The sequence below is a fragment of the Cajanus cajan genome, chromosome 6, assembly GCF_000230855.2.
Source record: "Cajanus cajan strain Asha chromosome 6, NIPB_CcT2T_4, whole genome shotgun sequence".
Taxonomy (NCBI): Eukaryota; Viridiplantae; Streptophyta; class Magnoliopsida; order Fabales; family Fabaceae; genus Cajanus; species Cajanus cajan.
Window position 1 is genome coordinate 15,172,955 of NC_138522.1, and position 15,141 is coordinate 15,188,095.

Genomic DNA, 15,141 nt, shown 5'->3' on the forward strand with positions numbered 1-15,141 from the left:
TGCAGATCCGGAGAGATGGTCTCCTCATCACTGTCCAACTCAACCCATTCACCTTCGGATCCCGGTCAGAGCGAACAATTACAGACATAATTATTTTATTGGTTCTGTTTAGGTTTAGAATTATTAATGTTAATGAGGAAAGAGAGAAAAGAACAAAAAAGAGAGTAATGTGCGAAAAATGCCTCTTTATTGATATGTATTAAAACTGTACAAAAACCCTTATTTACATGAAAAGGTTCTCATGATCTCGGGTACTGATCATGAGTCCCTAAAAGAGAAAAATGAAGGGGCCCTATCGTGGCTTGTTCTTCTCTCTACTCCTGCTTTGGCAGAGGATTCTTGCTCACGTCGGGCGCTGTCGAATCGAAGGTGACCCACCCGGCATCAACAAGGTTTTGGACCTTGTATTTGAGAGCTAGGCATTTCTCTGTTGAATGCCCTGGTGCCCCCGAATGGTATAAACATTTGTCTTGTGGCTTGTACCAATCGGGGTAAGGTGGGTCGATCTTCCTTGGTGGAACATGAGCTAGAAGTTTAGCTTCTACTAGCTTCGGCAGGAGATCGCTATAAGTGGTCGGAAGTTTATCAAACTTCTTCACAGGGGTGAATTGCGATCTTCCCGACTTCGAAGTGAAAGTAGCCGAGGGTATGGTTATAGCATTGACTCCTCCCTCTTTCTTCTTCCCGAAGGTCTTCTTAGCTTCATATGATTGGGAAGGCTTAGCCAGCTTCCCACTTTTGAGTCCTTGTTCCACTCTCTCCCCAATGGTGATGATGTCCGAGAAGAGTGTCGTTGTGTTCCCTATCATTTTATCGTAATAGGGACCAGTCAACGAGTTGATGAATAAGGACACCGTCTCCTTATCCGACAGCGGGGGCTCTATCTGTGCCGCCAACTCCCTCCATCGTTGGGCGTACGCCTTGAAAGATTCGTCACTTTTCTTACTCAAGGCTTGAAGATCTGACCTATCGGGTGTTAGGTCGATGTTGTATTTATAGCGCTTGAGAAAGGCGTCGGCCAACTGCCTCCATGTATGTACTAGATTTCCATCTAGCTGCATATACCAATTGAGCGCAGTATCGGCTAAGCTCTCTTGGAAGTAATGGATCAAGAGCTTTTCATTTGTGGCATATGCAGCCATTTTGCGACAGTACATGGTGAGATGACTCTTAGGGCAAGTCGATCCCACATATTTTGGGAAATCTGGCACTTTAAATTTGGGAGGGAATTGGATGTCCCTCACCAAGCACATGTCGGCGGCATCTTTGATGTCAAAATCATGCCCCTCCATAACCCTTAGCCGATCCTCAAGAGCATGGAATTGTTCCTTTGAAACCTCGGGCTCTTTAATCATGATCCCCGCCCCAAGGGGTACAGCTCGTGGAGGTTCTTCCTCATGTTCCTCCTCCTCATGATGATGGGACTCATGGTCACTGTGGTGAGACCCATGTACATTATGGTGACGCATGAGTTCCATCATTTGCGCCATTTGTTCTTTGAGCTGTGAGAGCTCGGCTGTAAGCTTCTTATTTTGGTCCTCCAGCGCTTCCATCTTCTTGATTTTCTGCGCGCGTGTGAGGACAGGGAGATGACCAGCCACTTTCTAAAATGAATGTTTTATTCTAATTAGTTTATTCATGGTATGAATACACTCTCGATGTGAGCTTGATAAGACTCCATCTTTAAGGCGCTGCCTTTTTAAGATGAAGGTTTATCACCCTCCCTAGCCTATGATCTCTCCCCAACGGAGAATCTCAATAGTCATGGGTCCCTTTTACTCACATCGAGAGGGTATTGGTGATCCTAAAATGAATAATTGATGAGGATGCATGAGGTATTATTGATAATGATGCTTATGCTCCTTACTTTTATTATATTTTCACACATTGGTTTTTCCTCTCATGTCATGACATTTTCATGCATGGGGATTATTCTTTAGACCTTATCACGAGGTTATTTATTAATGCACAAACAATTGCACATAAGCATTTACACAAACAATTCACTCATCCACGAACAGTCACGAGCGAATCACGAGGTAGGGGTTTCCTGCAGAAAGGTGCATATTCAAGGTGGTTCTAACTGTTCTCACCGGTCTGAGGCCCCCAAGGTGCCCCCATTATAGGGACCCAATTCCTCTCGTCGTAAGTCGATGGAAAGCTCCAACGCACTGTCGGACTCGAGTTCATGGTTATCACCTTGAGTGATGCTTTCCGACAACGGTCTACGGGCACCTATAGACCCATTCGACAACCGGCCGTACTAACATCCACTCCCTATGGCTTACCACTCATGCCCCCGGGTATAGAGGGAACTGTTGTGTGCAAAGGTTCGTGTGCAGTTTTTATTTCAAACATTTGCGAAAATTTAAACATACAACAGTTATTAAAGCCATATAAATAAAGCATGTTATCATACAAACAAAGGGGTAATGAAGTAATTTTAACTATTATTTGTTAAAAATAATCTGTCACTAAATGGGACTGACTCTCGAGGCTTCCCCAGTGGAGTCGCCATGTGTCGCCACCGGCCCGAAACGGGCTTTCGGCATTCGCGAAGGATGGTTGGACTCTTTTATTTGTTTAAAAATATGGATTGCTAGAATGACTTATTCTCAAACTGAGACCTTGTCAAACGAGCAATTTTATTAAAAGGCTCACCAATCCATGTTAATCCCAAGCGGGACCCTCCATGGATTAGCGGTTTTCATAAAAAGGAAGGGTTCGTGGAGTCGCCACCAATGTTTTACTCAAAACATTGGAAAAAGAAGTTTAAGGCAATCGATTCAAAAATCGACTTCGGCCATGACAACCAGAGTCGGGTAAGGAAGTCGGTTACGCGTGGGGAAGGTGTTAGCACCCCACAGCGCCCCTTTCGGGTTCCCTATAACAGATTATTTAAAAATAATAGTGCGAAATTACTAAATTACCCCTATTTATTCTAAGCAATTATAAATTAACTATCTACATGATGACAGTTTAAATATGTACACACAGAAAGCGGTAAAAGAAGGGACTTTAAAGAGATAAACCTTTGAAGCGTGCTTTCTTATATATCTTGACAGAAATTGGGAAGCGTTTTGGCGTTCCCTCCCTCTACAAGACCGCTCGCTCCCTCCTATAAAATTTTAACTATGGAAATCCAGAGGATTTCCCTTCGACTAGGTTCGAGACTCAAGCAAATGGCTCGTGACTCAAGAACTTCGTCGGATCAACTCTCCGAGTGATTTCTAGGCAGAGCACTGCTCAAAAAAACCCAGAATACTCAAGAAGAGGGTTAAAACTCAGTGTAAAAGTGTAGAATGACGTCCAATTGACGTCATATTTATAGGGATGAGGCGCAATACGGCCTCTGGGGGTCAATACGGTCCGTATTGAAGTTTTGAACTACAATACGGCCGTATTGAATTCAATACGGCCGTATTGAATTCAATACGGCCGTATTGAAGTTCAAAAAACCTCAATACGGCCGTATTGAAGTTCAGTGCAGCCGTATTGAAGTTCAGTGCAGCCGTATTGAATTCAATGCAGCCGTATTGAAGTTCAGAAACTTCAATACGGCCGTATTGAGTTCAGTGCGGCCGTATTGTAGTTTAAAATGTTCAATACGGCCGTACTGAACTTTTGGGAGGCCGTATTGAGCTTCATTCCCTCCACTTTCTTATTTTTTCTACTCTAAGACCTCTAAACCTACAGATTGTCATCCTAGGGTCTTCCAGGGTCTTCTAGGAGTCCTTCCGGCTGACTTTCCTTTGGTCTTCGAGAGTCTTCAAGCTTTATTTCCGACCCGGACAATTTTAGGGGTCTACAATGACCTACATCAGCCTCCTATCCCTCTTCCATTTCCACCAAAATCAATTCCAAGCAAAAAGATGGAAGAGGTGGATAAGGAGATCTTGGAGACTTTCAGGAAGGTGAAGGTGAACATACCTTTGCTGGATGCCATCAAGCAAATTCCCAAATATGTTAAATTTCTGAAAGACTTGTGCACCCACAAGATGAAGCTGAAGGGCAATGAGCGAATCAGCATGGGCAGAAACGTCTCAGCACTCATAGGTAAATCTGTTCCACACATTCCTGAGAAGTGTAAGGACCCAGGTACATTTTGTGTACCGTGCATTATTGGTAACAATAAATTTGAAAATGCCATGCTTGATTTAGAAGCTTCAATTAATGTCATGCCTCTGTCTATTTTCAATTCTTTGTCTCTTGGTACTTTGCAACCTACGGGTGTGGTCATTCAGTTGGCCAATAGGAGTGTTGCCCACCCCACAAGTTTTATAGAGGATGTCTTGGTTCGGGTTGGTGAACTAATTTTTCCCGCTGATTTTTATGTTCTTGATATGGAGGAGGGATTCTCCCATGGTTCTGCCCCAATCATTTTGGGTAGACCATTTTTGAAAACAGCCCGGACCAAGATTGATGTTTATGCTTGCACCTTGTCTATGGAATTTGGTGATATTGTTGTTCATTTTAATATTTTGGATGCCATGAAATTTCCTTCTGAAGCTCATTCTGTTTTTCGTGCTGATTTGATTGATGATCTAGTTGATGAGCATATTCGTGATTTTGATTCTTCTCATGCTAAGAAGCATTCATTTTCACTTGATTTGCATAGCTGTCTTCCATGCATTGAGTCTGAGTCTGAATCTGAATATCAATCTGAATGTGAAACTAATTATGAGGCATCTGAATTTTACACTTTGGGTGTTGTACCTCTTGCTCTTGATTTTATACAGTCAGAATGCACTAACCATGTTGCAGGAAGTACAAAAGAATCTGACTTGCAGGTTGAGGTACAGGCTGCGGAGCCACTTCTCCCTTTTTTGGTTCCTTCTGATGTTCAGCCAGCACCCACACCAGAGTTGAAGCCTCTTCTAGAGAACCTCAAGTATGCTTACTTGGAGGATAATGAGAAGTTTCCAGTGATCATTTCCACCTCCCTTGATGCTGTTGAAGAGGAGAAATTGTTCCAGGTTCTAAAAAAGTATAAGAAAGCCATCGATTGGACCCTGGCGGACATTCCTGGTATCAGTCCATCCACATGCATGCACAGGATATTACTGGAGGATGGAGCTAAACCAGTGAGACAGCCCCAGAGGCGACTCAACCCCGTCATTTTAGATGTAGTGAAGAAGGAGGCGACCAAGCTTCTTCAAGCTGGGATCATTTATCCTATATCAGATAGTCAGTGGGTGAGTCCGGTCCAGGTGGTCCCCAAGAAGACAGGCCTCACTGTTGTGAAAAGTGAGAGGGATGAGCTCATCTCCACTAGAGTGAAAAATAGTTGGAGGGTCTGTATTGACTATCGGAGGCTCAACCAAGCAACAAGGAAGGATCATTTTCCTCTGCCCTTCATTGATCAGATGCTTGAGCGTCTGGCAGGTAAATCTCATTACTGTTTTCTTGATGGGTTCTCTGGTTATTTTCAGATTCATATTGCTCCTGTGGATCAGGAAAAGACCACATTCACCTGCCCTTTTGGTACTTTTGCCTATAGGAGGATGCCTTTTGGCCTATGCAATGCCCCTGGCACATTCCAGTGGTGCATGCTCAGTATTTTTAGTGATTTTTTGGAAAATTGCATAGAGGTGTTTATGGATGATTTTACTGTTTATGGATCCTCTTTCGATGCATGTTTGGATAGAGTTCTGAATAGATGCATTGAGACTAACCTTGTTCTTAATTTTGAGAAATGTCATTTCATGGTATAACAGGGTATAGTTTTAGGGCATATCATTTCTAGTCGGGGCATTCAGGTAGACCCTGCAAAGATATCTATCATTGCACAATTTCCTTACCCCTCTTGCGTGCGAGAGGTGCGATCTTTTCTTGGCCATGCAGGTTTCTACAGGCGTTTCATTAAGGACTTCAGCAAGAAAGCCCTTCCACTGTCCAGCTTGCTTCAGAAGGATATTGAATTTGATTTTGATGACAGGTGCAAGGAGGCGTTTGATTGCCTCAAGAGAGCCTTGACCACCACGCCTATCATTCAGGCACTAGACTGGACAGTTCCCTTTGAGCTGATGTGTGATGCTTCAAATTATGCACTAGGGGCTATCCTAGCACAGAGGGTTGAGAGATCACCTAGGGTGATATACTATGCTTCCAGGACACTGGATGCTGCTCAAGCAAATTACACAACCACGGAAAAGGAACTTTTAGCTATTGTTTTTGCACTTGATAAATTTCGATCATATTTGCTTGGTTCTCATGTCGTTGTTTTTACAGATCATGCATCTCTAAAGTACCTATTGAAGAAGGCTGACTCAAAGCCTAGGTTGATTAGATGGATGCTCTGGCTTCAAGAGTTTGACTTGGACATCCGTGACAGGAGCGAAGCACAAAACTTAGTGGCAGACCATCTCAGCAGGATTGAGAGAGCTGAGAATAGTGCTGATGTCTTGCCCATCCAGGATAACTTTCCTGATGAAAATTTGTTGATTGTTTCTTCTGTTTCTGTTCCTTCCCCCACCCCTTGGTTTGCGAACATTGTTAATTATTTAGTTGCTTCTATTTTTCCTCCTTTAGCATCTAGAGCTCAGATTGATAAACTCAAGAGTGATGCTAAACATTATGTTTGGGATGACCCCTATTTGTGGAAGTTTTGCAGTGATCAGGTAATCAGGAGATGCTTGCCGGACCATGAGATTGACTCCGTCCTGCAATTCTGTCATTCTTCTGCATCTGGTGGTCATCTTGGCATTCAGAGGACAGCTCGCAGGGTGCTTGACTGTGGTTTTTACTGGCCCACCATCTTCAAGGATGCGTGGAAGATTTGCAGCACTTGTGAGCAGTGTCAAAGAGTAGGAGGATCCCTTACATGGAGACAGCAGATGCCTCAGCAGCCCATTCTATTTTGTGAGGTGTTTGATGTCTGGGGTATTGATTTCATGGGTCCCTTTCCTGTTTCTTTTGGTTTTTCATATATTCTCCTAGCTGTTGATTATGTTTCAAAATGGGTGGAAGCCAAAGCCACCAGAACTAATGATGCTCGGGTTGTTGTGGATTTTGTCAGATCTAACATATTTTGCAGGTTTGGAGTACCCAGAGCTATTGTTAGTGATCAGGGCACCCATTTTTGTAACAGATCTATGCAGGCTTTGCTCAAGAATGTCGCCACCGGCCCGAAACGGGCTTTCGGCATTCGCGAAGGATGGTTGGACTCTTTTGTTTGTTTAAAAATATGGATTGCTAGAATGACTTATTCTCAAACTGAGACCTCGTCAAACAAGCAATTTTATTAAAAGGCTCACTAATCCATGTTAATCCCAAGCGGGACCCTCCATGGATTAGCGGTTTTCATAAAAAGGAAGGGTTCATGGAGTCGCCACCAATGTTTTACTCAAAACATTGGAAAAAGAAGTTTAAGGCAATCGATTCAAAAATCGACTTCGGCCATTACAACCAGAGTCGGGTAAGGGAGTCGGTTACGCGTGGGGAAGGTGTTAGCACCCCACAGCGCCCCTTTCGGGTTCCCTATGACAGATTATTTAAAAATAATAGTGCGAAATTACTAAATTACCCCTATTTATTCTAAGCAATTATAAATTAACTATCTACATGATGACAGTTTAAATATGTACACACAGAAAGCGGTAAAAGAAAGGACTTTAAAGATATAAACCTTTGAAGCGTGCTTTCTTATATATCTCGACAGAAATTGGGAAGCGTTTTGGCGTTCCCTCCCTCTACAAGACCGCTCGCTCCCTCCTATAAAATTTTAACTATGGAAATCCGGAGGATTTCCCTTCGACTAGGTTCGAGACTCAAGCAAATGGCTCGTGACTCAAAAACTTCGTCGGATCAACTCTCCGAGTGATTTCTAGGCAGAGCACTGCTCAAAAAAACCCAGAATACTCAAGAAGAGGGTTAAAACTCAGTGTGAAGGTGTGAAATGACGTCCCATTGACGTCATATTTATAGTGAAGAGGCTCAATACGGTTTCTGGGGGTCAATACGGTCCGTATTGAAGTTTTGAACTACAATACGGCCGTATTGAATTCAATACGGCCGTATTGAAGTTCAAAAACCTCAATACGGCCGTATTGAAGTTCAGTGCAGCCGTATTGAGTTCAATGCAGCCGTATTGAACTTCAATACGGCCGTATTGAGTTCAGTGCGGCCGTATTGTAGTTTAAAATGTTCAATACGGCCGTACTGAACTCTTGGGAGGCCGTATTGGGCTTCATTCCCTCCACTTTCTTATTTTTTGCTACTCTAAGACCTCTAAACCTACAGATAATCATCCTAGGGTCTTCCAGGGTCTTCCAGGAGTCCTTCCGGCTGACTTTCCTTTAGTCTTCGAGAGTCTTCAAGCTTTATTTCCGACCCGGACAATTTTAGGGGTCTACAGCTGCCCCCCCTTTACTTAGTCAAACGGCCTTTTAGTGTACCGGTTGATAAGTAAAGGAGTTGACCCAATTGTCCGGGGAATAAGGCCATCCTTCCGACTTGTAGTGTCTTCCGGTGGAAAATTGTTGAGTAGCCTCTCCAGGTTGAGTTTGCCCTCTCCAGGGTGAGTATTAGTCGTCGCCTCTCCAGGCTCATGCATACCTCCGTGTTCTTGACAACCTCGGGGTAGTGTGAGTTTTCCCTCTCCAGGGTATACCAACGTGTTCTTGACAACCTCGTGGTAGTTGCATACCTCCGTGTTCTTGACAACCTCGGGGTAGCGTGAGTTTTCCCTCTCCAGGCTATACCAACGTGTTCTTGACAACCTCGTGGTAGTTGCATACCTCCGTGTTCTTGACAACCTCGGGGTAGCGTGAGTTTTCCCTCTCCAGGGTATACCAACGTGTTCTTGACAACCTCGTGGTAGTTGCATACCTCCGTGTTCTTGACAACCTCGGGGTAGCGTAAGTTTTCCCTCTCCAGGGTATACCAACGTGTTCTTGACAACCTCGTGGTAGTTGCATACCTCCGTGTTCTTGACAACCTCGGGGTAGCGTGAGTTTTTCCTCTCCAGGGATTTGTGATGATTTTGTCTCCACAGTCCACGATGCTGCTTCGACGATTGTTTTTTATTTTTGTGCCACTGAGGGCTGGATAACGCAGGGATCCGTCTAGGGGATGTGCAGTTACTCATAGGTTCTTGTGTCCCAACTTTCCATTGCGTAGTTGGTGCCCATTGAGGAATTTCTGTTTCCTTGGGTTGTAGACACGAAGATGCTCTTTCTGAGATGAGCGGTGCCTTATGATTGGCTGACGTCCTTTTGACGGTGGTGGAGTATCCCGGTTATCCTTATTCGGGTGACTCTTTTTGATTTTCTGATTTTTGCTGCCTCTGTGTAGGCTGTTATCCGCTGGGGATTCTGGATGTTGATTTTTTGATTGACCTCTTCTGTTAGGCAAATCATCTTGATGTTTGATGTTTGGCTAAGAGCCGGATTCCACTTGGGGAATGATTATTGATCTTTTGATTTTTTCTCTTTTTGTAGGAATGTCTCTGTGTAGGCGACTGGGGATTTGAAGTTCTTATGTATCCCAGAGTATTATTTAGAAAGCCTCTTCAGGATTAGCTTCACTCTTCGTTTGAGTTGGAAAGCTATCTTCCACTGAGGAAGTCTAAGTCCTTTGACTTGGATATTTTGTTTGGATCATGCTTCCGTTGGGGAATTTTGCTGATCTCGCTTTGATAGCTTTCACTGGGGAATTTGGCCCGTGAGTGGAAGCTGAGATATCTCTGGGGAGTATTATTTCGGCGAGCCTCTCCAGGCTCAATTATTCTGTACAATTTGTTGAGTTTTATTTCGGCGAGCCTCTCCAGGCTTAGTTATTCTGTGGGAGTATTGTTTCGGCAAGCCTCTCCAGGCTCAATTATTCTGTACGAGTATTATTTTGGCAAGCCTCTCCAGGCTCAATTATTCTGTGGGAGGCGATTGATTTTCTAAATCTTTTGCCTTTTTTGTCGTTTTTGGCTTTTTCTGTATTTTTTTGCCTTTTTTGTCATTTTTTTTGGCTTTTTCTGTATTTTTGCCTTTTCTGTTGATTTGCGGCTTTTTCTGTTGACTGTTGTCATACACAAGCAATTTTTCTATTTTCTATTTTATGTAATTGCCTCATGATAAGGTCTTTGAATGTGCAACTAATGTGTGTGATGCACAAATGCAAGTTTTATTATTTAATGTTTTTAGAAAAATGAATGGCTCTCCCTATCCTCCTTTTCTTGGAGGAATTTCTGTCGTTGACGTGAGGGAATATTTTTGTGAGCCTTTTATGCAGGAGATTATGGATTTTATAGGAACCCCTCCAATTTTCTTTATTGACCGATTATTAAAGGAATTTCGTACAATTTTTATGAAATACCAATTTTAGAGGCATAATCACATGGTCAAGAGAGAAGAGAAAATGAATAGATATTTTATTGATATTCACAAGTGTTTTTACAGAAAGATATACAGAAGGGTTTTCTAAAGAATGGCTGGCCTGGGTAGGCTATTTACATTGGGCTTAACAATTATATCTGTAATTGTTGCTCCGTACGTTCTCCTAGTTGTTTTGGGTGATATGCCTGAGTCAGGAGTGTAGACACTGCAAGACGCTTGCTTCTAGAAGATAATCACATGAATCGCCTTTCGGTTTTCGATTCAAGTGATCGTCGCTTGCTTTATTTTTATGTCTTATTCTTTTGCCCCTAACTTTTGCCTAGGACGTATCCTAGCGGGGATAATTTTGCCTTTGTTTTGCCTAGTACCCTTGTACTGGCGGGCTTTTTGTTTTGCCCTAACTTTTGCCTAGGATGCCCTTTTTCGGGTTTTCATCCTAGCGGGCTTATGCAAGCAACGTCTTCAAGCATAATACTTCTTTACCTCGTCAGCGTTGACTGGGTATCGAAGTTCTTTTCCATCCATGTCTGTGAGGATCAATGCTCCTCCTGAGAAGACTCGTTTTTCCACGTATGGTCCTCCGTGATTTGGGGCATACTTTCCGATTTTGTCCTTTTGAGTTGGTAGCAATTTCTTCATTACCAACTCTCCCTCATGGTAGACTCGAGGGTGGACTTTCTTGTCAAAAGCCTTTTTTGATCTTCCTCTGATAGGCTTGACCATGGCATATGCCGTTCAGCCGTTTCTTTTTGATAAGGTTCAACTGGTCGTATCGGCTTTGAACCCATTCTACCTCGGAAAGTTTTGTTTCCATGATTACCCTTAGAGAAGGTATCTCGACTTCGATGGGTAGAACTGCCTCCATCCCATAAACGAGGGAGAATGGAGTAGCTCCTGTAGATGTATGTACTGAAGTCCTATAGCCATGAGGAGCGAAGGGTAACATCTCGTGCCAGTCTTTAAATGAGACAACCATCTTTTGCACTATTTTCTTGATGTTCTTATTGGTTGCCTCGACTGCCCCATTCATCTTCGGCCGATATGGGGAAGAGTTATGGTGTTGGATCTTGAATTCTTGGCACAGTTCTTCCACCATTTTGTTGTTCAGATTAGATCCATTATCAGTGATGATTTATTTCTCCATGCTTCCACTAGATTATTCTAAAATCTTTTGGGACAAGAGAGAAAAGAAAGGAAAGATATTTTTGTTCTGAAGTTTGTGTTTTAGAGGGGATTTATTTTTTCAAAAATGATTTTTGTAAGAATGGATGGCCAAGTGATGTTGTGTATTTTACTCGTATTTTAGCACTTTAATTCACAAGAATTCATAGCATAATCATGCATATCTTTCATGTTTTTAATAAATTTTTATATCATTTTCCTATTTTATGCTTTTCTTGGTATGTGTTGTGTTTTCTCTGAGCAGGATCAAGATTTAAGAATTAAAGAGGAAATGCTGAGCTATAGGGAAAATCACGGCCGTGATTCTAAATCACGCCCGTGATTCACCAGAGAAAATCACGGCCGTGACTCCCAATCACACCCGTGAACGCCACTGACCCTTCATAGATGTGCTCCAGAGAAGATCACGGTCGTGATTCTCAGTCACGGCCGTGATTCACTTCGCGTCGATTTGGTGAATGAATGTGCTCCAGAGAAGATCACGGTCGTGATTCTCAGTCACGGCCGTGATGCACTTCGCGTCCCAGCTTTTTAAGTTTTATGTTTTATTTTTATTTTTGTAATTTTTATCTTGGTAGTTTTACCTTTTTACCCTTTTAGGTTATAAATTAGATGAGGTTAGCCTAGAACAGGACTTTTGGGTTTCGGAGACAGTTTTATTTAGTTTTTGACACTTGGAGAAGGTTGGGCGCCTGTGCCATCGACTCTAAGGTTTGCTTTTCTTTTATTCTTCTTTTCCTGGAGAACTACTATGAACTCCTGTGAGTAGTTTCCCTTTTTCTGGGATCAGGGCTTAGCCTCTGAGAACCTCTATATTAATGCATTATTCAGTTTCTTAATTTTATTCCAATTCTTGATTTGTTCTTTTATATTTTATATATGAACTTTAACATTATTGTTTTCATAATAACATTAATTAAGGATGAACTGAGAGGAGAACTTGATTATAATTATGATAAACAATTAATCTTAATTTTCATAATCATAGATAATTAGGGATGAACTGAGAGGAGAACCTAATTATCGGAACCTAAAGGAACAGACTTGAGTGTTAAATCACGAGAGTTGATTTAAGCTTTCGAGGAGCAATAGATTAACAAAGATCTTAATGGGTTTAATTGAACGTAATTACCACGAGAGTAGGGATTAATTTTAATTAAACACGTCCTCGTAGCCTGAGAAGGTGCAAGGATTAAATTAGGTTAAGACTACCTTCAAGATGGAATAGAATTAATTAATGAAAATAATAATTCAATATTGTTGGAACTCTTTGTGCGAACCCTAGATTCCCGGAAATCTCCTTATCTTATCTTAAAGTTTTATCTTATTCATTAATTGCATTACTATCTCTTTTACCAGCGAATCTGATCTTATCATCTCAAAACAAACATTCTATCTGTTTTAAAATTCAAATTAAAATACTAGTAATTCTAGGTCAAACACGTAGTCCCTGTGATTCGATATTTATTACTTGACGACAACCGTACACTTGCGGTTTTTCCACACATCAAGTTTTTGGCGCCGTTGCCGGGGACTACGTCTCTTGATTTAAATTACAATTATTTTAATTCGAATTTTTAAAACAAAAAAAAAAAAAAATTAAATAAATAAATAATTTTTTTTTTAGTGTTTAATTCTCCAATTCAGATTTCACGGGTCACTTTCTTTTTTTTTTGCAGTGCCTTAGGGTTAATGCAAAAGAGATCTCTACGTCTTGGGAAACCAACACCACTTGATCCTGAGATTGAAAGAACTCTCCTGAGAAGGAAAAGAAACCTTTTTAGAGAATTTGACATGGCTGCACAACGAGATAATTTACCGCTTCGGGATTACTCTGCACCCGTAGCTCGTGGGATACCTGGAGGGGAGATGCAAACTGGAGCTACTGTACCAGCTTCTCTGGTGAATATGCTCAAACAGAACACCTTTGGAGGACTACCATCAGAAGATCCTAATGACCACTTAGAGGGGTTCTTGGAAATCTGTGAGACCCAGCAATTTGATGATGAAGTTTCTGATGGAATGCGACTCCGCTTATTCTCACTCACCTTGAGAGATAAGGCAAAGGTGTGGCTAAGAACAGTGCCTAGAGAAAAGATAGCAACTTGGGAATTATGTGAAAGAGCTTTTCTAGAGAAATTCTTTCCTCCTTCTAAAACTAAAGAATTGAGGAAGAAAATCACTAATTTCCAACAAGGCACTGGAGAGACTATTTATGAAGCATGGGAGCGGTTCAAAGGATATCTTCAAGCATGCCCACAACATGGCTTCAACCGTTGGCTTACCATCCAATTTTTCTTTGAAGGATTGGACCAACAAAGCACCATGATATTAGACTCAGCAGCTGGAGGATCTTTCATGGGGAAACCTATTAATGACTGCATGATTATTTTGGAAAATGTAGCCTCAAATCACAGCCAATACAGTGAAAGAGAAGTCACAACAAGGAAAGGAACTCCGGGGCGATATGAAGTGAACAATATTGAGTTACTCTTAGCAAAATTTGATACTCTTAATCAAAGATTAGACAAGATGGAAAAAGCTAAGGTTAATTCAGTGGCTACAAATCAAGTATGTGACCTTTGTAGGGAACAAGGGCACACTGCAGTAGATTGTACCTCAATTTTTACTGGAGAAAAAGAAGATACTACTGAACAAGTGGCAGCTTCTCATAATTTCTATGACACTCCTCGAAGAGAGAAGAGTAATCCATATTCCAACACATACAACCCTGGTTGGAAGAATCATCCTAACTTTTCTTGGAAGAATAACCCAGTTCAAGGAACTAGCAATCAGCAACCTAATTTCCGTCCGTCCAATCACTTCATTAATGGGGAAGGAAATCCAGTACAGACACCCTCAATTCAACAAAGTGTTTCAAGATTAGAAAACCTTATGGAGAATTTTGTCACTAATCAAAAACAGACCAATGATTCAATGGCAAATTCTATTCAAAACCTTGCTGTCAAGGTTGAGAATATTACTCTCCACAACAAGATGCTGGAAAATCAAATTGCACAGTTGATGCCTAGTTCAAACAATTCTCCAGGTAAGTTCCCAGGTAAAACAGTTGCAAACCCAGCTGAAAATGTTAATGCTGTTACTTTAAGGAGTGGGAAGAAATTAGACGGACCTGTGTCTAATCAAAATGATAATATTGAGATTGATGAAGACGCTTCTCCTATGGTTGAAAAACCTGAAAAAGAGAGATTAGAAAAAGAAAAAGTATCTTCATCAAAGCCTCAAACTGTTTATCACCCTCCAATTCCTTTTCCTCAAAGGTTAGCAAGGACTAAACTTGATAGACAATTTGAAAAATTTTTAAATATGATCAAACAAGTGTATGTAAACATTCCATTTGTAGAAGCTCTACAACAGATGCCTACATATGCTAAATTTCTTAAGGATCTTTTAGCTAACCGAAGGAAATTGGATGATAGAGAGACTGTTACATTGATCCATCATAATTTGCCCAAAAAACTTAAGGATCCTGGTAGTTTCTCTATACCTTGTCTCATTGGAAATCTAAGGTTTGAAAAAGCCTTATGTGACCTTGGGGCAAGTATCAGTTTAATGCCTTTATCAATTTGCAAGAAATTAGATATGGGAGAATTAAAGCCTACAGCAATGT

General features: G+C 41.5%; 1 protein-coding gene and 1 non-coding gene across 2 annotated transcripts in view; one reads left to right on the top strand and one right to left on the bottom strand.

The window, feature by feature from the left end:
- The first annotated feature begins 3,872 nt into the window (after positions 1 to 3,872).
- LOC145958577 (uncharacterized) overlaps positions 3,873 to 15,141 on the top strand; it is a 42,611-nt gene continuing 31,342 nt past the window's right edge. The window contains exons 1-6 of the mRNA XM_083076083.1: positions 3,873 to 4,098; positions 4,510 to 4,712; positions 4,791 to 5,084; positions 5,211 to 5,294; positions 5,433 to 5,484; positions 5,845 to 6,882. Of these exons, the coding sequence (XP_082932209.1) occupies positions 3,873 to 4,098; positions 4,510 to 4,712; positions 4,791 to 5,084; positions 5,211 to 5,294; positions 5,433 to 5,484; positions 5,845 to 6,882 (1,897 nt within the window). The remainder of the gene's footprint in view (positions 4,099 to 4,509; positions 4,713 to 4,790; positions 5,085 to 5,210; positions 5,295 to 5,432; positions 5,485 to 5,844; positions 6,883 to 15,141) is intronic.
- LOC145949441 (small nucleolar RNA R71) lies at positions 13,674 to 13,780 on the bottom strand. The gene has a single exon (XR_014427648.1). It is a non-coding gene; the product is annotated as a small nucleolar RNA R71 (small nucleolar RNA).